This window comes from Aquarana catesbeiana, linkage group LG07, assembly GCF_042186555.1.
Source record: "Aquarana catesbeiana isolate 2022-GZ linkage group LG07, ASM4218655v1, whole genome shotgun sequence".
In the NCBI taxonomy this organism is placed as follows: Eukaryota; Metazoa; Chordata; class Amphibia; order Anura; family Ranidae; genus Aquarana; species Aquarana catesbeiana.
Genome location: NC_133330.1, coordinates 215,589,328 through 215,614,594, shown reverse-complemented (window position 1 = coordinate 215,614,594; position 25,267 = coordinate 215,589,328). Strand labels below are relative to the sequence as shown.

At 40.9% G+C, this 25,267-nt stretch overlaps 1 protein-coding gene across 2 annotated transcripts in view; it reads right to left on the bottom strand.

The window, feature by feature from the left end:
- The window catches only part of OLFM3 (olfactomedin 3), a 395,228-nt gene that overhangs the window by 36,662 nt on the left and 333,299 nt on the right, over window positions 1-25,267 (bottom strand). For both annotated transcript variants that reach the window (XM_073593019.1, XM_073593018.1), the window contains exons 3-4: window positions 14,789-14,944; window positions 8,263-8,482 (exon numbers count right to left, since the gene is read on the bottom strand). In XM_073593019.1, the coding sequence (XP_073449120.1) occupies window positions 8,263-8,482; window positions 14,789-14,944 (376 nt within the window). The remainder of the gene's footprint in view (window positions 1-8,262; window positions 8,483-14,788; window positions 14,945-25,267) is intronic.

Sequence of the window (25,267 nt, the reverse complement as noted above, 5' to 3'; positions counted from 1 at the left end):
ATGCACGGGGGAGTAGAACGTATAGTCCCTACTATTAGCATGCTGCGCCCTCCATACATCCACAAATTGAGACTGGTGCAGCTTCTGTCTAACTCTATTATTCCAGGCCATGCTCGGCCCCTGTATATGGGACGATTTATCCATTCCTGGCTCCAGGCAAAGATTGAAATCGCCAGCCATTATAGCTAAACCTTCCTTGAATTCCATAAATTCGGCCAGCCTCGCGATCATAAATCTATTTGGATTTTTATTTGGGCCATATATGTTTGCCAGTGAACATTCGATGCCGTTTAGTTTCCCTTTCAGAAACATGAACCGTCCCTCTGGGTCCGTCCTTCTCTTATGTAAGTCGAACCTTACTCCGCTGGCAAACCCTATGGCTACTCCTTTTGCGCGTAGTGTAGGTGAATCACCATATAACCAAACTGGAAACTCCCTGGAGGAGATTTTTTGGTTTCTCTCCAGGAGAAGATGCGTTTCCTGAAGAAAAACCACGTCAGCTCCAAGAAATTTTAGTTCCTGCAGGATGTTGGCACACTTTATGTGGGAGTTCAAACCACGTACATTGTATGATATTATTTTTATATTACTCATCTCTACTTCAGGATCCCTTTCCTAAGCCCTGCAACAGAGTGGTGTCCAAGAGACCTATAACACAAATTTATTCGTTGGTAATTCTTACCGGACTTCAACCCCTTCCCAATCCCACCCCCCATACCCACCCTCCCCCTCCTTCCCCTCCGTCCTCCCCCCCTTCTCCCCCTCCGTCCTCCCCCCCTTCTCCCCCATCCCTCCCTTTCCCCCATGAGGGTACTAGGCCATCTCATGACCTAAGAAACCGTGGCCCCTCCAACCCTTTCCCGGCCCTTCGGTTGTCCCCCTTGAGGTTGAGCTTGGACTGGGCAACCCTGGACCCAATACTCCCCCTGAAACAGTGGGGTACCCGTGCCTGTCCATTCACCCCCCCGCCCCCCCCCCACCCCCCAAACCCACCCCCCTAAAGCTCAGAGAATCCTACTTAATTTCTATTTCATTAGCTCGTATATCTTCTCCACTTATGATTTTTTCATTTTAAATACTGGCCTCCAAGCCTGCTGCTCCCCAGAGGTTTCTGTGTCCCCAGTCTTTACCCACCAACCCGGGTTTTCCACCAGAGGCACCTCTAAACGTTTGCAAAATTTTGCTGTTTCTTCTGGGAATCTTAGGGTGGCCGATCGGCCATCTTTACGTCCTCTTAGGCAGGCTGGGAAGCCCCAAGAATATTGAACATCGTATGCTTTTAACTGTTCTAGAAGTGGTTTCAGTATTCTTCTCCTGGCCAACGTCTCAGCTGCCAGATCCGGAAAGATCTGCAGGCTTGTCTCTCCAAACTTCACTGGGTAGTTCTTTTTCAAATTAGCCTTAATTTTCTCTTTGTCATTGAAATTGTGAAATCTTGCGATGATATCTCTTGGGACCTCCCCTCTTATTTCCGCCGGTTTTCTGATCCTATGTATTCTCTCAAACTTTATCTTGTTACTTGTATCTGGGGGGTTTACCATACCTCCAAAAATTTCATCCATTATTCCCTGTAGATATTCTGTTCCCCCCTGTGACTCTGGTAGACCCCAATCCGTAAATTTTTCCTTCTGTTCTGATTTTCTTGATCTTCCAGTCTGTATCATAAGTTTCTCTGCTCTCTCTGTAGCTATTCTATCTGAGATTTGAGATCTTTTATCTCTTCTTCTTGCTTGTCCATCTTTGTTTCTGCCTCTTCCACTCTTTGCAAGATGTGATTCATATCTTCACGGAGAGAGCCTATTTCTCCCTTTATGGTTACTTCAAGCTTCGCAAACATTTCTGCCATTTCACCTTTAGTAGGGAGTAGTTTTTTTTGTTGGGGTTCCATTGTTATATCTTCTACTGCTTCGCTACTTCCTGTGTGGATATCGGCCTCGACTATCTGTCGTCTCATCCCTATCCTTGGGGTACACTCAGGGGTTTTGCTTTTAGTCTCTTTTTGTTTACCTGGGCTATCTTTGCCAGTATCATGCACCATGAACTTTCTGATGGTTCCCGGGCTTGCACTTGTCCTGGATGGGTTGGCAGGGTTAGCAGTCGCCCCCTTCGTAGATTTACCTTTCATTTCTTCCTAGTTACTACACTTAATACGGGCGCTTGCTCCACCTACTTTTCCCTTCCCTCTCCTGTTTTCCAAGACCCCACTCTTGGACCCAAGGAAGCACCTTCTGAGTTTACCTCGTCTGAAATAGACTTTAGAAGTCTACCAACTCTGGCTGCCTCAGGAGATAGTGAACATCCCCGAGGGACAGCTTAAGCTGATTAGACAACAGGGGAGTGTTACAGACAGCCTCCCCCATACAGCTGGACTCTCTGCTATCCCGATCGACTTTTTACAAACTGCAAGGACAGGGAAGTGCAGCCCCCCCATGGATCTGGTGCCCGCTCATTAAAGGTATTGCACTGGCTTAAAAGTGGCCCTGCCTGACGTCGCCCCTGCAATCTGGGGACAGATTTGTTCCGGGAGAGTCTCTTCAGTCCGTGGACTGTCCCCGGAAATCAGGGACGTCTGGTCACCCTATAGTAGGCCTCGCATCATTTATACTCCATTACAGAAGAAATTGCATTAAAAATACAACTCAAGCTGCATATGTGATCAAATCAGGGCCTTTTTTCAGTGGGAACGAGGGGGAACGCAGTTCCGGCACTCCCGCACTGAATGTATGTAATAACTAGGGTTGTGGGTCTATTGATGCTAGCTGCTAGGGGATCTATTGTTGCTGGGGGGATTTATTTTTGTAGGGGAGGTCTATTGTTGCTGCTAAGGATCTATTGTTGCTTGGAGTGGGGGCATTTTGTTGCGGGTGGTCCATTGTTGCTGACTGCTGAAGCATCTATTGATGCTGGCTGCAGGGAGATCTGTTATTGCTGCAAGGGGGGGTATTTTGTTGCGGGTGGTCCATTGTTTCTGGGAGGATCTATTGTTGCTGGCTGCATGATATCTATTTTACTGCTTTTCTTGTTATCATTCACAAATTCCATACAAATGACTTAGTACCACAAGTGTTACTTCTATATTCTCTAAAAGGGGGCAGTACTGGGGGGTGGATAGGGGCTGGAACCAAGATATAGTGCAGGAGGTGGTTAGGGAGTGGAGACAAAGAAATGACTCGGAAAGAAGTAGTTCCTCCACCTATTGTCTGAGAAAAAAAGCCCTGGACCAGATTCATACTTCAGCAGAGCCTACAGCATACCCCACTCACCAAACAGGCTACAGTGCTACCAATTCATATAAATATATTCAGAGGCTCTAAAATTCATACCAATAAGTTAAAGCGTATCCTGTTCTCTTTGTATTGCTTTATTTGTGTGATATCCCTGGCATTCCTGCTAGTCCCTATGCTTTCTGATTAAAAACTGACCACACTAAGTTGGAAAACACATTGTGGTCAGTTCTCTAGCTATGCTGGGAACTCAGGCTGCTCTCCTCCATTGATCAGACTTGTCCTGACACACCTCGCCTGCACAGCCTTTCACTGCTTTCACTGGGAAGCTCAGTGTGCTCCTGCTTCTCCCCCCGCCCCCCCAGCTCTTACACAGCTGAGAACAAAGGGAATATGATCATGTTTAAAAAAGGCAACAAAAGGTATTTTATAATATATTTTTATACCTATACAAAAATGTTTTGTCTTTCATTTATTTTTTAAACTGAATGGTTTGTTTTACAAGGTGATCCTTTACACTCACTTTAAGCATAGGTGCATGACAATATTATCAAATTGATACAGTGGATGCCATCACTGTCCCTAATGAGAGTTCACCTTATTTTTGTACTTGGTCTCTAACAAAATAACTACACCTCTGATGATAATCAGTATAGGTAAAAAAAAAAAAAAAAAAAAAAGATGATTGTTCATCCACTTCCCTACATGCTTTCAATAAAAGATAAATGCATTATACATAATATTTGTGAAAGTCATAGTAGCTAATGTAACATACCCTGTAGACCTTCATTGTGCTTCTCACAACAAAGGATTTAAAGGATAACTACTGTTAATTTAGTCTTGTACATCTCTGTCCTCACTGCAACATGATATTCAATTTGTTGCCCCATATGGAAATTCCCAGCGGGTCTCTTCTCCAATCATAACATCCAGGATGATTGAATAGCGCTATTTACTACAAACTTCATGTGAGTGTTTTTGATAACTTGATCTTATATTGACACACTGGGGGTTGATTTACTAAAACTGCATAGAAGCCAATCAGTTTCCATTTTTTTTTTGTCCAATCTTAATTGAACAAGCTGAAGTTAGAAGCTGATTGGGTACCCTGTACAGCTGCACCAGATTTTACACTCTCCATTTTTAGTAAATCAACCTCACAGTATTTTTGTTCCATGGACTTTTATTTGTGTTGTCACTAAATATGGGATTTGATATGTCTTATCATGGATTCACTGTTTTTACTCACTGTACACATTGGAGTTTATTTTCATATTTGGTTGTTGATTTAGAGGTGCCAGCGTGGCACTTGCTCCTGTTTATATATATTATATCAAATATTGCAAACTGCTTTTCCCCATTTATAGTTCATTTTGTCTATAACCCTGGTTTTATTTGACATCGCGTTTTCTAATATAGCAAATGTAGATGTTATCTATTTAACTAGTTTGGCTAGAAAGGTAGCAATACACCCACCCCCAAATAGCTAGTTCAGGGAATGTGAGTGTTCAGTGAGTTTGCAGATGTGTCAGAACAGTACAGGAAGGCTTAAGACGAGTATACACACTTCTTTCATCAGCCACAGACTCATGGTAGATGGAGGAATCCTCCCCACTGTGCTATCTTATTCTGACAGCAGGGACTCCTTTGCTGTCAAAATACAATTATAAGCGCTGCAGTTGATTGGCTGCAGTGGCTGATTGAATTAAAGTTTTCCAATAGTCCCATTTTAGCTACCAATAAGTAGGTACATAGCCTTAGAATGTAAGCTCTGGTGTACCTTTGCAATGGTTAATTTGTTTTTTGTATTGTAGACTGCTGCATTGTGAAAAAGGACATTTGAATAAAACAAATTAACTTAAGTGCAAGGTCCTATTTTCCATATAATAGAGGGGCCTCTAATTCCTCCTGTATCAAATTGCATTGTAACTGTACTGTCTGCCCTCATGTAAAGCTTTGCGCAAACTGTTGGCGCTTTATAAATTCTGTATAATAATAATAATTTTTCATATTGCCACATCCATATATGTTATTCTAAATGTAGCACCCTGTCCTAAACAGGGATGCAAGCTAAATGTAATCATGCTGGGTGGTAGTCAGCCCAGCTAATTGATCATGTACTTGCTCATTTGGCTTTTCCTCTAAGCTCAGCCTGGCTATTTATTTTCCATTCTTCCAGTAGATGTTACTGGTGCCTTTGGCATTAGTGAGAGGATACACAGTGGGCTTGAGTTATTAACATACATATCCCATTCAAGCCAACCACTAGGCATTTTTTTGCCAGTGGAACATCATGGGAAAAGATATAAATATTTGAAAAGGATCATGTATTCTCTCTTTCCCCTGAAATTTGGCCTGGGTAGGGTGCATGTGACTGGAACTGTGTTCTTTTCAGTCATTTCGGCCTAAATAGTCCTTTATATGACTGAGTTTGGAGCTGTCCTTGTATGAATGCAGGATGGAGTCCTAGTTGGTATTGGTTGCCTCTCCTAAAGAAGATTGGGGAGAAGGATGAAGTCCTAATTGGTGCTAGCTGGCTTTTCTGAAGTGAAGATATGGTTGCTATTGGAAACTGCTACATTTAAGAAGGTACAGGTGCTAGATTCAGCTTTAAGGCCCTTCTCCTGTACTGGAGTCTATTGGTATTTAAGTCCGAGTCTGCGGGTCAGTAATGGGTGTTCTGAATTCCCGACTTCTTTCCCCCTAGATTTTGGGATTTTGGGAGTCTGTAAACTAATAAACTCCTTTTTGTTTGCATCTAAGTGACTGGCCCCCATCTGTTCCCTTGTTCCACTATTGGCTGAAAACTACTCCCTTAGGTGAAATGTCAGCCCTCCCTGTCTCTGGGGGTGCTCCACCTGCCCCTGGAGGTCAGGGGGTGCTACACACAGCTCTGAGTATACTGTGCAATGCCATATCAAGGCCTGCATATTATTTTGGTGCCTTGCTCTTTACAATTGGGAGGGGAGTTGATGGTAAAATTTACTAAAAACAAATAGGCTGTTAACTTTGCAAATAAATTTGCACTTTGAAAGAACATTTTCCCTTAAGTTAATAAATGTGAGGAAGGTGTGCTGACCCCCATCATGCAATCCTGTTCAAGAAAAAATGCTGTTTTTCTCTCATGGCTTGTGATTTAGTATTTATTGCAAAGTGAGTATTCACTGCATTCAATAACCTAAGAGAAAATTCCCTTGCAAAAATTTCCATTGCAAAGTGAACAGATATTTGTTTTAAAGGGGTTGTAAAGGTATTTTTTTTTTAATAACAAATGGGAGGTTCCCATCCGCTGGCGCTTCTGGCTCCTCTCTGGTCAATGCCCCCATAGGAAGCTGCTTCCCATGGGGGCACTCGTGCATGCTCTCACCCGAGTCCCTCTGCTGCGTCCATTGACACAGACAGCGGGACTCGGATCTGCTCCCCGCTTCCTCGTCACTGGCTTTGATTGACAGAAAAGCCAGCGAGACCCGGAAGTGAGAAGAGAAAAGATCTGCAGACGTGCATGGCACTGGATCGAATGGGGTCTCAGGTAAGTAAAGGGAGGCTGAGGGGGGATGCTGACACCTAAGCATTTTTTAACTTAATGCAAGGAATGCATTAAGGTAAAAAACATTTAGACTTTACAACCCCTTTAAGTAAATTAATCCCATGACTCAGAAGGAATGTAGGTTTTTATAGCACACAACTTTTATGTATAATTTAATCACCAGGTAATCACCAGGTAATTCTAGTGCAGCTTTTGAAATGCATACAAAGAAAAATCTATGGTGTGAACTTCACATAGATCATCCTTGCAGAGATCTTGCACCCATCTTTCCTTGCACTTTAGCCATGACATATATTGCAGTAACATCATTAATGACTTATTAATGTAAATATCAGCTTGTGAAGGATAGCTATGAAGGTATTTGTAATGGATGAAAATATGTGTTTAATTTGTATTTCTACAGAGCTATTTGTAGGCCATTCTATCCAAGCTCTTCAATGAGTTCTGGAATTGGCATTGCTGTAACATAACAGTAAAGTAACACATGGCTGAACAGTTCATTTACTGTTTCTTGTGAACTGTTATGAGTGTCCTTCAATGAAATTGTTTTGGAAACTCCATTATACATTTTTGTACAAGCAAAAGAAATAAGTGGGATGCTAATGATGATGCCAATGGTGACATGGCTACCATTCCCTGTACTGCAATAGATCAAAGGTTTTATAGATTTTGATATACAGTATATATATATATAGATATATATATGTAGATATATATAGATATATATATCTACATATATATATATCTATATATATATATATATTTGTCTCAGTTGAGGTGCTGGTACTTTCCTGTCCCACATCAAAAGCACTGCCCAGCACTGCTCTGCCTCCTAAGCATGATCCTTAACTTACAATTTTAAAGAACAAGGCACCAAATTAACATGCAGGCCTTGACATGCCACTATATTGTAAAGCACTGCAACAATATACTCATAGCTGTGTGTAGCATCCTCCAGGGCAGGTGGAGCACCCCCAGAGACAGGGAGGGCTAACATTTCATCAAAGGGTGTAGTTTTCTGTAATGTTACACACCGCAGGCTGCGTACAGTATCATTCATTAAATGCAAACACAGTGTTCCACAGTGTTCTTTCTGCAGGGAGACCTTTGTAATTGCAAAGGGATGATCACAAGACTTGCAGTTCATGCAACCAGGCTCTACTCCCAGCTTTGGTCTTCATTCACTGTTGTAAATGCCAGGCATTAGGCTCCACTGAAGTAAGTGGAGCCTAATGCACCTTTCATTGTTGAACCTCCACGTTACAGTACCCATTGTGACTGTCAGAAACTATTATTGCACGTGTTCTTCTAGGATTTACCTGCAATTAGGAACCTGTCTTTTGGTATTCTACTTCTCTCGATTTGAGGGTTGAAGTGGTAACTGAGCAACTAGAGTTGGAGTAGTAAATAGAAGCAACAGAGCTTGTGCAAAGTTGAAGAAATGACATATGCGAGCAAAAAAATATAATCATTTAAAGCAATTTGATTTACTTAGTTTTTTCATGCAATCTCTCAGTCGGGTCTCCAGTCCTAGAACCCGTTGATGCAGCTCTTCGTAGTCAAATGCCCCTATCTCATGTTGGATGGTTGTGAGAATTCCAGTCAAATTTCTGATCTCCTCTTTGAACTGTGTAATTAGCCGGGCATCTGTCTTATATTGTTCCAAAACTGGAATTAGTGGCTGGAGCTCATCCATCTTTTCTTTCAGATCCTAAAATAAATAAAGGATTTAGATAAAATCTTAATAGAATATTACATTAAATGTATATGCACTCTAAAAGGTGCAATATTCTTACAAAAAACATAAAAGGTTTTAGTCAGTGTTAATTTATCTTTTTAAGGTTATACTGTATGCTTTTAATTGCATTCTGTATATCTATTTTTTTACTATTTATATAGAATCTTTGTTGTAAAAACAAATACAGGGTGCATCCATCCCTCTAGATTCAAGGGTCACTATGGGTTTCTACAGCAAGTAGAGCAAAAGCAGTTTGCTTTCAGGTTCTCTATCTCTATAATTGAAACTTAGTAGAAAGTAGACAGGGAGATGGAGAGAAATTAGTTGATGCTGTGACTCATTTGCTTATTTGTGTACATTTTGAGCTATTGAATTTTGTATATAGTGAGATTTTTTAACATAGCAGATATAAAAAAAAATAGAAGAAAAGGAACCCATAGCTCAACTTGCTGGTTGAATATTAAAAAGAAAAAAACATTTTTAAACATCCTATTTTTCAGTCTACAACTTAAAAAATAAAAGGAATATTTGTAAAAACCTCTATATTCTCTTTAAAAGTACAACATTTCCAGGACTCTTACAGGCTTAGAGCGATCCCTGATGTTCCTGGGCATCAGTTTTGTTGACTGTAGAATAATAAGATAAGGAAGACATTTGGACCTGCAAAGTCATGAATTGTCAGGGTAAACATTGACGCATGTATGGGCACCTTGATTGCAAAAAAGTCGATCTATTGGTCGACTTCTTTACAACCAGCCTGTCAGATCAATGCTGTTCAATCAGTGCCACTGCATATAGCCAGCAGTACTGATCAGTGTACTCTTATGGCAGGGAAGTCTCCCCCCCTGTCAAAATTATACAGGATACAAAGGCTCAATGGGGAGGATTCCCCCATTCACCTGTTGGTTGAACGAAAAGAACTGACCCATCTAGAGCCAGCTTAACATTCGGTACTCATCATTTGTAAATTACAACCAAATTGCCTGGCAGTCTTAGCACAACTATGCTATGAGGAAAAGGTGGCTCATCCTGACCTGGTCAAGCAAGACAGCTGATGATTTGGTATCTGACAGAATACCAGTAGAAGATGGAAGTACCTGCTAAAGAGATGAATGTGGAAATTGCAGCTCTGGAGCGGGTCGCTTTGCTTTCATACTTGCACACTATGGCAAAAAGCTCCTGAGAGCCCCAAATTTTTGCTTGGTTTTGGTGGCTTAAAAAAACATTATACAAGCCCATTTTTCTTCAGTCTTCTTAAGGTTCCTGGTGACACATTGAATCCTTCCTCTTTTCCTCTGTTGGCAGCGGAGTGTAGTCATTACTCATTGGGCTGGATCACAGAGCAATGAGACTGAAGGGGACACTGGAGAGGAGGCAATTATTGCAGCCAGAGCTGCTTTTTTATTTTTGCACCCAAAGGATCACTGAGTTTATTGTTTTGCCCCAAAGTGGAGTTGGGTTTTAATTTACTATAAGGAACTTTACCTGAAAAATAGGTACATTTACCTTGCTTACTGTTTTCAAGAAGAAATAATATCATTCTGTAATAATTTGTGTCAATAAAGTGGTATTAAACTCTGATTTTTAAAAGTTGCTGACAGGTGGGGTTCTTACGACAGGAGAAACCTCTTCTGTCGTGAATGTTTCCCCCTCTCTGTTGGCTGACATGTACGTTGAGCCATCCTCTGTGCTGTGATGATGTGTCCACTGTGCACATGCATAGTAGTGGCATCATCGTGGCCCTGCCATTGCTGATCAGACAGAACCTGGAACCTGGCTTTATGGCATAAACCTCCTGGGGACATATTTAGTGAAAAGAAATTGGAGTTCAATACTGATTTAAATGTGTAGACTACTGTATTGGAAGCACTGGCTCATGGGAAATCAGATATAAAAATATATATATTTTGAGGCTATATGAATTTTACATCCAGGTGTGTCATGAGAGGCCTGTAGCTTGGTGCCCCTTCCAAAAAGCGGCCTTGAACATGGTCCATAATAGATTCAATTCAAAAGCCATTTATTGTCAATCAACTGTATTTACTCTTTTTAAATCATAATGACATTAGAAACTACCCAAATGACCCTGATCAAAAGTTTACATACCCTGGTGATTTTTTGCCTGATAACATGAACATAAGTTGACACAAAGGGGTTTAAATGGCTATTACAGGTAACCATCTTCACCTGTGATCTGTTTGCTTGTAATTTAGTGTGTGTGTATAAAAGGTCAATGAGTTTCTGGACTCCTGATAGACCCTTGCATCTTTCATCAAGTGCTGCACTGACGTTTCTGGATTCTGAGTCATGGGGAAAGCAAAAGAATTGTCAAAGGATCTGCAGGAAAGGGTAGTTGAACTGTATAAAACAGGAAAGAGATATAAAAAGATATCCAAGGAATTGATAATGCTAATCAGCAGTGTTCAAACTCTAATCAAGAAGTGGAAAATGAGGGTTTCTGTTGAAACCAAACCACGGTCAGGTAGACCAACTAAAATTTCAGCCACAACTCCCAGGAAAATTGAGCTACAAAGGAACAGGAAATTTGGTCAAAAGTGATGGCAAGATGAATGCAGTATGTTATCAAAAAATATCAGAGGAACATTTGCATTCATCAGCCAGGAAGCAGCGCATGGGACGTACTTGGAAATTCCAACATGACAATGATCCAAAACACAAGGCCAAGTCGACCTGCTATTGGCTACAGCAAAATCAACTGAAAGTTATCATTGAGCCACTCTGGGGAGATCTCAAACATGCACTTCATGCAAGACAGCCCAATAATTTACAAGAACTGGAGGCTTTTTGCTAAGAGGAAAGGGCAGCTTTACCATCTGAGAAGATAAAGCGCCTCATCCACAAATACCACAAAATACTTAAAGCTGTCATTGATGTTAAAGGGGGCAATACACGGTATTAAGAACTGGGGTATGTAAACTTTTGATCAGGGTAATTTGGCTAGTTTCTGTTGTCATTATGATTTTAAAAAAGTAAACACAGATGATTGATAATAAATGGCTTTGCCAAAGACTAACCATGAGTGAAAGAAAAGTTTTTATGTTATCATTCATATTCTCTGAAAAATGGGCAAGAAATCATAAATTCTGCCAGGGTATGAAAACTTATGAGCCTAACTGTATTTATTTTTAGCTTATGAATTTGGAGCAGATGAGAAGCTTAGAACTCTGCTTGTGATTCCTCTATGTTGGGAATGCTGGCCACAGGACCATTGTGTTACCAACTCGATGTATACAAGCTTAAACTGCAAAACATTTTTCTATATCAACAGTACATATTGCATATGGCTGTCTTTACCTTGAGCCAATTTCCTGGTTTCTTAGTTTCTATGCAATATTAACCGCTTGCTGACTGGCTCACACCGGTATACGTTGGCAGAATGGCACGGGTGCGCAAAATCACGTACCCGTACGTCACTCCGTCATCCGCTGCTGTATGAATGTCAATTGTCCCAAAATAGTATCAAAAGTGTCCGATCGGTCTGCTGCAATGTCGCAGTCATGATAAAAATCGCAGATCGCTGCCATTATTATTAAAAAAAAAATTTTAATAAAAATGTCATAAATCTATCCCCTATTTTGTAGACAAGATAACTTTTGTGCAAACCAATCAATATACGCTTATTGCGATTTTTTTTTTACCAAAAATATGTAGAAGAATACATATTGGCCTAAACTGCTGAAGAAATTTGTTTTTGTATATATTTTTTGGGGATATTTACAATAGCAAAAAGTAAAAAATATTGCTTTTTTTTCAAAATCGACACTCTTTTTTTCTTTATAGCGCAAAGAAAAAAAAAAAATGCAGAGGTGGTCAAATACCTGCAAAAGAAAGCTCTATTTGTGGGAAAAAAAGGATGTCAATTTCCTTTGGGTACAACGTCACACGACTGCACAACTGTCAGTTAAAGCAACGCAGCGCAAAAAAGGGCTTGGTCAGGAAGGGGGTAAATCCTTCCAGGGCTGAAGTGGTTAAAGTGGTTCTAAAGCCAAAACTTTTTTTTATCTTAATGCATTCCCTGCATTAAAGTAAAAACTGTTAACAACTTTCTGTCCTCCCTCACCTCCCTAAATACTTACCAAAGTCCTCAATTGATCCAGCACAGCACTGTGCACAGCTGGATCTCTTCTCTCCTCTCCACCTCTTCACACAGGGACTCGGACAGCAGCAGGAGCCATTGGCTCTTGCTGTTATCAATCAAATGCTGTGAGGCCAAGTGTGTGAGCACCATGTGTGTCTATGGAGCGCGGCATCTTATCGAGTATTGAACCGTAAAGGTTTAATATTGAGTTGGCCCACCCATTGCAGCTATAACAGCTTAAACTCTTCTGAGAAGGCAGTCCATGGAGTGTGTCTATGAGAAAGTTTGACCATTCTTCCAGAAGTGCATTTGTGAGGTCAGGCACTTATGTGGATGATAAGGCCTGGCTCACAGTCTCCGCTCTAATTCATCCCAAAGGTGTTCTATTGGTTGCATGCCAGTCAAGTTTCCCCATCCCAAACTCGTTCATCCATGTCTTTATGAACCTTGCTTTGTGCACTGGTCAAAATCATTTGGTGGAGGGTGGATTGTGGTGTGGGGTTGTCTTTCAGGATTTTGGCTTGGCCCCTTAGTTCCAGTGAAGGGAACTCTTAAGGTGTCAGCATACCAAAACATTTTGGAAAATGTCATGCTCCCAACTTGTGGGACAGTTTGGGGATGGCCCCTTCCTGTTCCAACATGACTGCGCACCAGTGCACAAACAAGGTACATAAAGACATGGATGAGTGAGTTTGGGGTGGAGGAACCTGACCTCAACCCGATAGAACACCTTTGGGATGGATTAGAGTGGAGACTGCGAGCCATGCCTTTTCGTCCACATCAGTGCCTGACCCTACAAATGCGTTTCTGGAAGAATGGTCAAACATTACCATAGACACACTCCTAAACCTGGTGGACAGCCTTCCCAGAAGAGCTGAAGCTGTTATAGCAGCAAAGGGTGGGCTAATTCAGTATTAAACCCTATGGGCTATGGCTGGGATGCCAATAAATTTTATGCAAGTGTATGTAAAGGCAGGCGTCCCAATACTTGTTAATATAGTGTATTTCATATATACTGTTTTTCATTTCTACAATTTTAATATTTTATTTCAAAGCATAATAAAAAATAAAAAAAAGAAGACATAGATAGATAGATAGATAGATAGATAGATAGATAGATAGATAGATAGATAGATAGATAGATAGATAGATAGATAGATAGATACCCCATATGTTTACATTAACATATTACTTATAGCTGCACATTTAGGCTCCATGCACACTGGAGCTGATAAACTGCAGTTTATTGGAGTTTGGGCATTTTTTTTAAAAGCCCTTGTGTCCATGCATACATGGACGTTTTTTAGCTTTAGGCTCCATGCACACTGGAGCTGATAAACTGCAGTTTATTGGCGTTTGAGCGTTTTTTTTAAAAGCCCATAACCTCCACTCTATGTTAGCCTATGTGTCCATGCACACATGGACGTTTTTTAGCTTTAATGAGCAGTGGAATTTATGGGCTTTTTTCTGAACGCCACAAATTTGCATACAAAGTGCCGTTTTTCACCACTAAAAAAAGCCAAACGCCGATAATCGCTCATAAACGCTCATAAACGCGTTTGGCGTTCTATTTTTTCAATGCATTGTGGGAGTTTGGAATGCATTGTGGGATTTTTGGAGTGTCCTCTGTGTATTTTTATTAAAAACGCCCATAAACGCTAACGCTAAAAAACACTCATAAACGCTAGTACAAAACACTGTTAAAAGCACGTTTTTCAACCAGTGTTTTCTGCCAGCAATCTGGTGTCCAGAAAAAGCTTTTTTGAGCTTCAAAGTGTGCATGGAGCCTTATTAAGCAGTGGAGTTTATGGGCTTTTTTCTGAACGCCAGAAATTTGCATTCAAAGTGCCGTTTTTCACTGCAAAAAAGACGCCAAAAACGCCAAACGCAGATGAACGCTCATAAACGCGCTTTAATTAGCGATCAGCGTTCTATTTTTTCAATGCATTGTGGGAGTTTAGAATGCATTATGGGATTTTTGGAGTGTCCTCTGTGTATTTTTATTAAAAATGCCCATAAACGCTAAAGCTAAAAAACGCTCATAAACACTAGAACAAAAGGCTGTTAAAAGCACGTTTTTCAACCAGAGTTTTCTGCCAGCAATCTGGCGTCCAGAAAAAGCTTTTTTGAGCTTCGGTGTGCATGGATGGAATGAAACCTGTATTTGAAATTGTTCTTACCTGAAAGTGACGAGTTAATAGATTTTTCCGGTCCTCCTCAATTTGCCTAAATTTAGACCTTAGACCCTTCATTTGGGTCTCCATTTTCTGTACATACTGGAAATCTCTTTGTGTGCGGAGATTCAACACTTCTATTGACTGTGACATATTCTGCACCTGAAGGGTATATTAGAACACAATGGTACATAATAACTATTTGATATTTCTTTTTACAAAGAAGTTTATTTAGATAAGCCATGATAGCAGAACTGAGAAGTATGCTGAAAATATTACGACGTTGTTTTGCTATTTTTTTCTTATGCCCCGTACACACGGTCGGACATTGATGGGACATTCCGACAACAAAATCTATGGATGGACACACGATCGGAAATTCCGACAACGGATTTTGTTGTCGGAAAATTTTATAGCAAGCTCTCAAACTTTGTGTGTCAGAAAATCTGATGAAAAATGTGTGATGGAGCCTACACACAGTCGGAATTTCTGACAACAAGGTCCTATCACACATTTTCCGTCGGAAAATCCGACCGTTTGTACAGGGCATTAGTGTCCATCATTCTAAATTAAACTTACCATATAAATATAGAATATACCATGCTGTATCTCCCATACATATTTACAATTTCCTACGATAATTTTATTACGCAGCACTACAGTGATAACTAAATTATGTAAAACCATACCTAGCACAATTTCTTTGTAATGGCCCAATCTGGTTTCAGATTTACTGTATAAAGCTACATTATACAGTAAATAATTACACAGTATATAATTTTAAAACGTCTGTTTGATGCAAACACCACAGTATCATATCAGGACCCCCAAACAATATGCAACTCAAATTTAATAAGCAATATGTTTTGCCAAGTCTCATACATGAAGGGTAGTAGTTCATGTGTATGTTCTAACTTCTTTATATTTGACTCTTGATTCTTTATATAACACAATTTTGGTGTCTTAAAGAAGCAGATGAAGCTCCCATTCTCTGTCATATGTGCTTGAGGAAGTTTTAATAATGAAGATCCTTCAGTGATTTATAACATGGGACAAAGTCTTAAGCCTCGTACACATGATCGATTATTGGCCAACAAAACCATGGACTTTTGTCCGAAGGGCGATGGCCCAAACTTGTCTTGCATACACACGACACACAATTGTTGGCCAACAAATACGAACGTAGTGACGTACTATGTTCTTTTTCAGCTCTTTAGAGCCACTTTTTTGGTTCCTTCTGCTAATTTTGTGTTAGTAGAAGTTTAGTGAGTGTTGATTCGCGCTTTTCATTTCGCACTTTTCATTTCGCACTTTTCAGTACGTTTCTGAACGGCTGTTCGTCAACCAGCCATGTTGCGGAATCGGAGGAGATAGCGTGTTATTCATTATTTGCCTTGGAGTTATTGCTTTGACATTATTTTTTTAAGTGTATGCAACAATTGTCCGATGGAGCATACACACTGTCGGATTTTCTGCCAACAGCCTGACATCTAACATTTCCAGTCGGAAAATCCGATCGTGTGTACAAGGCTTTAGTGGTTCTAAAGGCTCAATGTTTTTTTACCTTAATGAATTCTATGCATTAGGTAAAATGCCTTCTGGGTGCAGCTATCCTCCCCCACCCCATACTTACCTGAGCCCCATCTTAAACCAGTGAAGTGCACAGTAGCAGCAGCTCTCCCAGGTTTCTCTCTCCTAATTGACTCACAAAGCAGCTCCTGCTGCTTTCAATCATAGCCGGTAAGCCAATGAGGAAAGAGAGGGGGCAGAGCCCAGCCACGCTCTGTGTGTAAATGAACACACAGAGTGCAGTTTGGAAGCGATCCTGCTTGAGTGACCTCATAGCAAGAAGCTTGCTATTTGGGACACTCGGCAGGGGGAGGGGCCAGGACCACCGACGGGGACCCAAAAAAAAAAGAGGATCAGGGTGCTCTGTGCAAAACCATTGCACAGAGCAGGTAAGTATAACATGTTTGTTATTTTTAGTTTGTACACTGACTGACAGATTGCATTGACAAGTGTATGCAAAGTCATAAGACATTTCTAAGGTCAGTTGCACATGGACATATTAATTTACTGATGTATATACTCAGGATGTTGTTGACAGAAGGAGCCTGAGTAAAATCTCCATAAAGGCCTTGTGTAAATGCACTTAATTTTACTGGTACATTTTTTTTTTTAGCACAAAGTTTCCTGCGTACAGATCAGTAAATATTTTTTCCAGTACCTGCTCCTGAAATACCTGTATATGTGTGTCTTCAGAGGCAGATTTGGCTTTATGTTATGGATCTAAACACCTTATGCGCCTGTATGAATGTCTCCATTGAAAACAATGTAGCTGTGTTCAGATCCATAAGTAAAAAAGCTTGGAATTTTTTTATGGCCATGTGAATGAGGCCTTTCTGAACTTTGTGTAGCTGTGTGCAGTGTTCCATAGACAACAATGCATCTACAATGCCTCGAAAAAGTATTCATACCCTTTGAAATTTTCCACATTTTGTCATGTTACAACCAAAAACGTAAATGTATTTTATTGGTATTTTATGTGGTAGAAGAACACAAAGTGGCACATAAGTGTGAAGTGGAAGGAAAATTATAAACGTTTTTTCAAATTTTTTACAAATAAATATGTGAAAAGTGTGGCGTGCATTTGTATTCTGCCCCCTGAGTCAATACTTTGTAGAACCACCTTTCACTGCAGTTATGGCTGTAAGCTTTTTTGGGGATGTCTCTACCAGCTTTGCACATCTAGAAAGTGAAATTTTTGCCCATTCTTCTTTGCAAAATAGCTCAAGCCCTGTCAGATTGGATGGAGAGCACCTGTGAACAGCAATTTTTAGATCTTGCCACAGATTCTCAAATGGATTTAGGTTTGGACTTTGACTGAGCCAATCTAACACATGAATAGGCTTTGATCTAAACCATTCCATTGTAGCTCTGGCTGTATGTTTATGGTTGTTGTCCTGCTGGAAGGTGAACCTCTGCACCAGTCTCAAGTCTTTTGCAGGCTCTAACATGTTTTCTTCTAAGATTGCCCTGTATTTGGCTCCATCCATCTTCCCATCAACTCTGACCAGCTTCCCTGTCCCTGCTAAATAAAAGCATTCCCACAACATGATGCTGCCACCACCATGTTTCATGGTGGGGACGGTGTGTTCAGGTTGATGTGCAGTGTTAGTTTTTCGCCACACATAGCGTTCAGCTTTTAGGCCAAAAAGGTAAACTTTGTTCTTATATGACCAGAGCATCTTCTTCCACATGTTTGCTATGTCCCCCACATAGCTTCTCGCAAACTGCAAACTGAACTTCCTGTGGCTTTCTTTCAACAATGGCTTTCTTCTTACTACTCTTCTTAAAGACCAGATTTGTGGAGTGCACAACTAATAGTTGTCCTGTGGACAGATTCTCCCATCTGAGCTGTGGGTCTCTGCAGCTCCTTCAGAGTTACCATGGGCCTCTTAGCTGCTTCTCTGATTAATGGTCTCCTTGCTAGTTTAGGTGGATGGCCATGTCTTGGTAGGTTTGCAGTTGTGCCATACTCTTTCCATTTTCAGATGATGGATTGAACAGTGCTCTGTGAGATGTTCAAAGCTTGGGAAATTTTGTATAACCTAACCCTGCTTTACTTGAGCCTCGGAAGGATTTTCCTCCTTCCAGGCCATTTTTTTGTGGTACGGCACTGCGTCACTTTAACTGACAATTGCGCGGTCATGTAACGCTGCACCCAAACAAAATTGATGTCCTTTTTTTAACCACAAATAGAGCTTTCTTTTGGTGTCATTTGATCCCCTCTGGGGTTTTTATTTTTTGCGCTATAAGCAAAAGGCGACAATTTTGAAAAAAAACTTTTTTAAAACTTTTTGTAATAATACATATCCCCCAAAAATATTAAAAAACGAATTTATTCACCAGTTTAGGCCAATATATATTCTTCTACATATTTTTGGTAGAAAAAAATGCCAATAGGCAAAAGTTATCGCATCTACAAACTACGGGATAGATTTAGGGACTTTTATTTTTTTTTTATTGTTTTTACTAGTAATGGCAGCGATCTGCGATTTTTAGCAGGACTGCGACATTGCGGTGGACAAATCTGACCCCAAATGACACTTTTTGGGGAGCAGTGACATTATTACATTGATCAGTGCTATAAAAATGCACTGATCAATGTAAAAATGACACTGGCAGGGAAGGGGTTAACACTAGGGGGTGATCAAGGGGTTAAGTGTTTTCCCTCAGTGTGTTCTAATTGTAGGGGGGATATGCTCACTGCGAAATGACAGAGATCACTGTTCCGATGACTGAGAACAGAAGATTTCTGACATGCCATTAGGCAGTGCAGGGAATCTCCTTGGTTACATAGGCAGTTCCCTGTTCTGCCTCTGTACACAGTGATCGCGGGTCTCTGACAAGCCCGCTATCCTCCTTGCACGAACCAACATACAGGTACGTCAGTTCGCAAAGTAAAGTCGACCTGTCGCAGTATATCTGCGTGAGCTTTTCGGCAAGTGGTTAAACTTCTCCTCAACTTTATCCCTGACCTGTCTGATGTGTTCTTTGGCTTTTATGATGCTGTTTGTTCACTAAGGTTCTCTAACAAACCTCCGAGGGCTTTACAGAACAGCTGCATTTATACTTAGAATAAATTACACACAGGTGGACCCTATTTACTAATTAGGTGACTTCTGAAGGCAATTGGTTCCACTAGATTTTAGTTAGGGGTATCAGAGTAAAGGGGGCTGAATACAAATGCATGTCAAATTTTTTAGATATTTATTTGTAAAAAAAATTGAAAACCATTTATCATTTTCCTTTCACTTCACAATTATGTGCCACTTTGTGTCGGTCTATCACATAAAATCCCAATAAAATACATTTAAGTTTTTGGTTGTAACATGACAAAATGTGGAAACTGTCAAGGGGTATGAATACTTTTTCAAGGCACTGTATATGCAGATCAGTAAAGATTGTGGCATTTTTTACTCCCCTATGCAAGAGGCTTAACACTTTATGATTTTATGCACAGCATTAAGTAAATCATCTTATTTGTGCGATATGATAAAGATATTTATTACTACTCATTATTTATTATATATCACAAACATTTTAATACATCTATTTTCAGTTCAAGCTTCTTTTTTGTTAGTTTTAGGTTATGGATTGGTTAAAACCTCTGGCAGGTTTTTACTGTCAACTATAATCCCCTTGGGGAGATTTATCTTCACTTACTATCCCAGGTAGAAAAAGTCAGAAGGACAGAAAGTATTACAAAGTTTTCTAAGAGGAACAGAGACAACAGCAAAAACACTTTTATAGAAAAGTTACCTATGTGAAGTTGTTTTATTGCTGATTGTGAGTTCCTGACTTTTTTTTTACCTTTGTTCTTCCAAATGTCCCTCTTTGCATCATAGTAGTAAAAATTCACTGGAAATCTCCATCTCCATACTTATCTGTTACAGGTACTTATATAGCGGCAAAAATTGTATGCAGCACTTTACTTACATACATTCATACATAAACATAAATAATAAACAGTGTTTATTATTTATACTATCTTGCCTTGTATCTGGGTTATAGTGTCCAGCAGCAGGACTCCTATCATGGATTTTTTTGTTTTTTTAATCAGTATTTGATTCACTAACTGTTCACCTAGCGCAATTCTTTTTTATAGTTATATTTTCATACATAAACATACTAGACATACCTCCCAAAATTTGGACTTGAGAATGAGGGACACATTAGGGAGACAGCAACCTGCGTTGTGTGGTAGCGAGCTGTGGCAAAAGTGGGTTTGCTTAAATTATGAAACATATTGGGCATGGCTTAATAACTTCTCCCACACCCTTTTTACACTACAACTCCTCCCTCTACACGCTGACTCCTGTCTGTATACAATACCCTCCACCCTTTACTCCGTTTGGGAGGTAAGATTTCTGAGGGAGAAGCTTTCTTCCCAAAGCTGCACTCCCACTCCACTAACCTATGCACCACAACCTTCCTCCTCTGCTAACCTCTGTTCCCCAAGCTTCCTCTCTGCTTTCCTCTGCACCTCCGTCTGCTTGCCTTTACACCCAAAACACCCTTCTCTGATACACTCTGCAACCCAAACCCCTAGCCCTATGCTGACTGCTGTCCCCCCCCCCGATCATTTTTGCACCTCTACTCTGCTGATCGCTACACTCACTTTTGTACCCCAACCCCCCTTTCTGCTCATGTTTGCATCCTACCCCCTCTCTCCCACCCCTTGCTGACCTGTACATCCCAACTTCCCTCTTGTCTAACCACTGCACCCCAACTCCCCCTCTCAGCTAACCTCTGCACCACAACTCCTCTCCTCCTAACCTCTGTTCCCCTCTTTGCTCACTGTTTCACCCCACTGTCTCTGCTAAACTCTACACCCCAACCCTCCGGCTAACCTTTTGCACCCCCAACCCTCCTAACCTGCTCACCTCTGCTCCCCCTTCCTCTACTCATCTCTGTACCCCAAACCCCCTTCTGCACCTCAGACCCCCCTCTCTGCTCATCTCCACACCCCAAATCCCATAGTGGATAATCTTCGCATCCCTTTGTGCTAACCCCTGCATCATAAATCACTCATCTGATCCCCTCCTTGCCCTGCTTTTCTCTTTTCTCACTAAAGCCTCAGGGCATGACCATTTTGTTTGTGCTGCATCCATGAGACTGTGGGCAGTGCTGGCAGATGGCCAAGGTGATCACACTAGCTGCCTGGTGACGCAATGCTGTGGTGAATATATGGTGATAATGTGGTGAGTAAACTTTGCTGGAAGTCTGAACCCAGGGCACTCAGTGTTATAAAAGACGCTTGCATGGTGCCCCCGCCTCCCTTCCTTGACTCAGCCTGGAACTTTCCCTGCATCTCCTACAGGGTGAACTGATTCCCCGACACAGTGCTCCCCTGCCAGCCTCCACTGCAGTAGCCGGCATCTCTCCCTGCCAGCTGCCTGCAAATTAAGTTAGGGGAGCCTCCTGCTCCAGAATACAGCCTGTACCTACAGAACTATGGAACTTGGTTGAAGTTCTGGGAAGGTTCCACAGGATCCAGGACAGTTTGGAGATATGATAATAGGGCCAATTTAGACAGGAGCCAATTAAGCTACCAGTATGTCTTTGGAGTCTGGGAGGAAACTGGAGTACCTGGAGGGAACCCACGCGGGCGCAGGTAGTGCCATGGTTGAGATTTGAACTGACAACCCTAGAGCCATTGGACCTAGTAGTAGTTCCAACCCTGTTCTACTATATTCAACTCTAAATAATAAATGTCATCTGGACTTGTGTTCAACATTAAATAAATGTGGTTATTTGAACCTAAAGTATATGCAGAATTTGTAGTGTTAACTATTGCCAAATCAAAATACTATAGCCTAATTTACAAAGCAAAATCTAGTCTTTTGATATTACTTAATAGAACCACACTTAGAATAAATAAAACATCTTCATAACACTAGCAGCTATACAGCAATTTGGTAAAATTAAGCATTCATATAACGTGAAATATAGTGCTCAGATGAGTAACAAAGCCCTCCGTATAAAGAGCTCAGAAATCTGGGAGATTCTCACTTAGATAGAAATTGATACTCTAGAAAGCTTCCCATTCTATAAAATAAATAGACTCCAAACAATCCTCTCTTACGTATAGCCCATTTACTGCAGATAAGGTGCAGCCCCGGCACATACTGTATAAAATGGATATAAACTTGAATATGGACACACACCAAAGCTATTAGATCCCCAACAATGGTCTAATAGCTCAGATCCAAATGTGCGTTTGATAAATAAGCAGCTGCTGTTTTTGTTGCTTCTTTTGTATATGGTGCTAATGGTCAATACACAGCTTGTTTTTTGTGATACCCTCTCTTAATTTCTGTTGGATGGTGAACGTCTCTTGTTCTTGGGAATAACGTGGACTGTGCGAACATATCCAATGATTGTAGAGACCATTGTAACTGAGTACTGAGTAAATCAGAAGACAACAGGATGCATCAGATTAGCAGCTACAAAAATAAGATATACCTGTGCTCAAATCCAAACAGCTTTCAAAAATCCAATAAGCTGTGCTCAAATCCAAAAACACCAACTCCAACATACCTGCCTTTGTTAAGATGACAAGTGAAGACATTACAAATCAAAAATAAAGTAGGTAACCTTACTTACCATGAAAGACAGGCTCTACAGTCACTATCCAACTATTCTGAAATGATCATTAAACCTTCAGACAAAGAGGGAAACATAGTCATCGTGGACAGCAACCAATATGTGTCTACAGTATGTGTCAAAAAAATTCTACCTAATAAATCCTGTTACTGTACATTTCTCGTACATTGATTGACAAGTTCCAAAAAGATTTTTATGAATTTGTTGGTCTGTCCTATCTAAATGGAGTTATAACCAAAAACCAATGGGAATTTGCTCACACTGCCTTTCCCTGTGTCCTTACCTTTCACTCCCTAACGAAACAACACAAGAATGCCGCATGCCCACCTCCTCCGGCAATGGATCATTAACAGAAAACCTTAGCCACCTGGTGGACACTATCCACCTACTACAAATTCTTGAGGGAACCACTGTATCTCCATCGGCTCTTCTGGTAGCTAAAGACGTTGAAGCATTATATAGCTCTATACCACACGACAGAGGTATTTCTTGTATTCATAAAGTTCTAGCTCAATGCACCTGCCATGACTGGGGGTACAATGAGTTTATTGTTGAGTCTCTTGATTTTATTCTTCACCATAATTTTTTCAGTTTCCTCCAGGTACAGGGAGTGGTGATGGGGACACATTGTGCCCCATCATATGCGAACCTGTACCTGGGGGAGTGGGAACGTACCTTATTTGAATCAGATGAGATGGCGATTTTTGGCGACTATGTGGCCTCTGGTACCGCTGCATCGATGATGTGTTCACAGTATGGGAGGGCCCTGTCGACCTCCTCCAGGATTTCTTACACAGTATCAACAAAAATTCATTGAACCTCAGTACCACCATGACATCTGACATCAAATCAATTCCTTTCTTGGACGTAAACACCTACTAGGATGACAATGGTTACCTTTGTAGCAGTTTATATCGCAAACCAGCAGCAGGAAATAATACATTCCACGCTACTAGCTTCCACCCCGAATCCTTAGTCAAATCCATACCTTACAGTCAGTATTTATGCATTAAACTTAATTGTTCGGATGAACATACTTTTAAAATGAAAGTGAATCAACTTAGAGCCCGCTTGCTGCTGAGAGGCTCTTTCTCCACATGCCTCAAAAAAGTATATAGACGGGCACTGACCAAACCCAAACAACAACTTATACACTACAGAAAAACACTAATTTCGAAAACTATTCCAACTCGACTCATCACCAAATTTTCCAATCAACATAGCCAATTGCATAAGATCGTTCAAAAACATTGCCATCTTCTATCCATAGATCCCATGGTAAAGGTCTTTGGTTCCCAGTTTACCAGCTCACCAGTTCACCACCAATTGCAGAACAAAAGGTGTAGTTTACATGTTGATATGCGATTGCAACTGCTTTTACATTGGTAAAACCAAACAAGAATTTTGGCGTCTAGCCTATCGGCATATTCTCAATACGAGAAACAAAAACAGGAAACTCTCCCTTGGGAGACATGTTATTGCCCTACATGGGGGAATTTTCCCCAGAACTTGCTTTCTGATCTCAGAAAGGATCCATCCAAGCTCCCGAGGTGGTGACTGGAATAAAAAACTCCATCAGAGCGAATTGCGATGGATCTTTAAATTAAAAGCGACTGCATTTCCAGGCCTGAATGAAAATATGCTCCTAGAAAGCATTTCTTGATGGCTTTGTATCAGGTGGCTGTGAGAAATAATGTCACTTCTCCCACCTTTCCTTATCCCCTTTTCCCCCCTTATCTGGTTTCCCATCATCATGCCCAGATGCTTTAATTATCTCTCAGCTCTCTATCTGGGTTTCCTTTCGTGTATTTCCTTTTCACAGGGACTATTTTGTTATTAAGTACCTATGTCTGTATATATTATTCATGTACATGTATATATATTACAATAATGTATGTGCTATCTCCAGGATATGGTATATGCCACCTCCTATATGTTGTATGTATCTCCAAGATATGGTATACGCCTATGTTCTTCTCCTCCCTGCATTCTTTTCAGCTTGGAAAGTGGTTCTTAGCCATGTTGGACCTGCCCAGCGCACGGAGGCCACTCTAATTCGGGTTGACCTTTCTTGTATGCCTATTACATCATGTGTCCTTGAGAACCGACACCACCAGGTCTATTAGTGTGCTGTCTCTACAGCCTGGCAGGTCATAGAGCCATTGGTTGTGCGGCTTTGCTGGCCACACCCTAGTGGGCGGTACTCCATCCCAGCCTCCGCTGGCCCACAAGGAGGCCTTACTCCGTCTAAGCCTTTCTTTGAGTGCCGTGTCACACAGAGGTATCTTCGTTCGCTGGTGGCCGCAGGTCTTC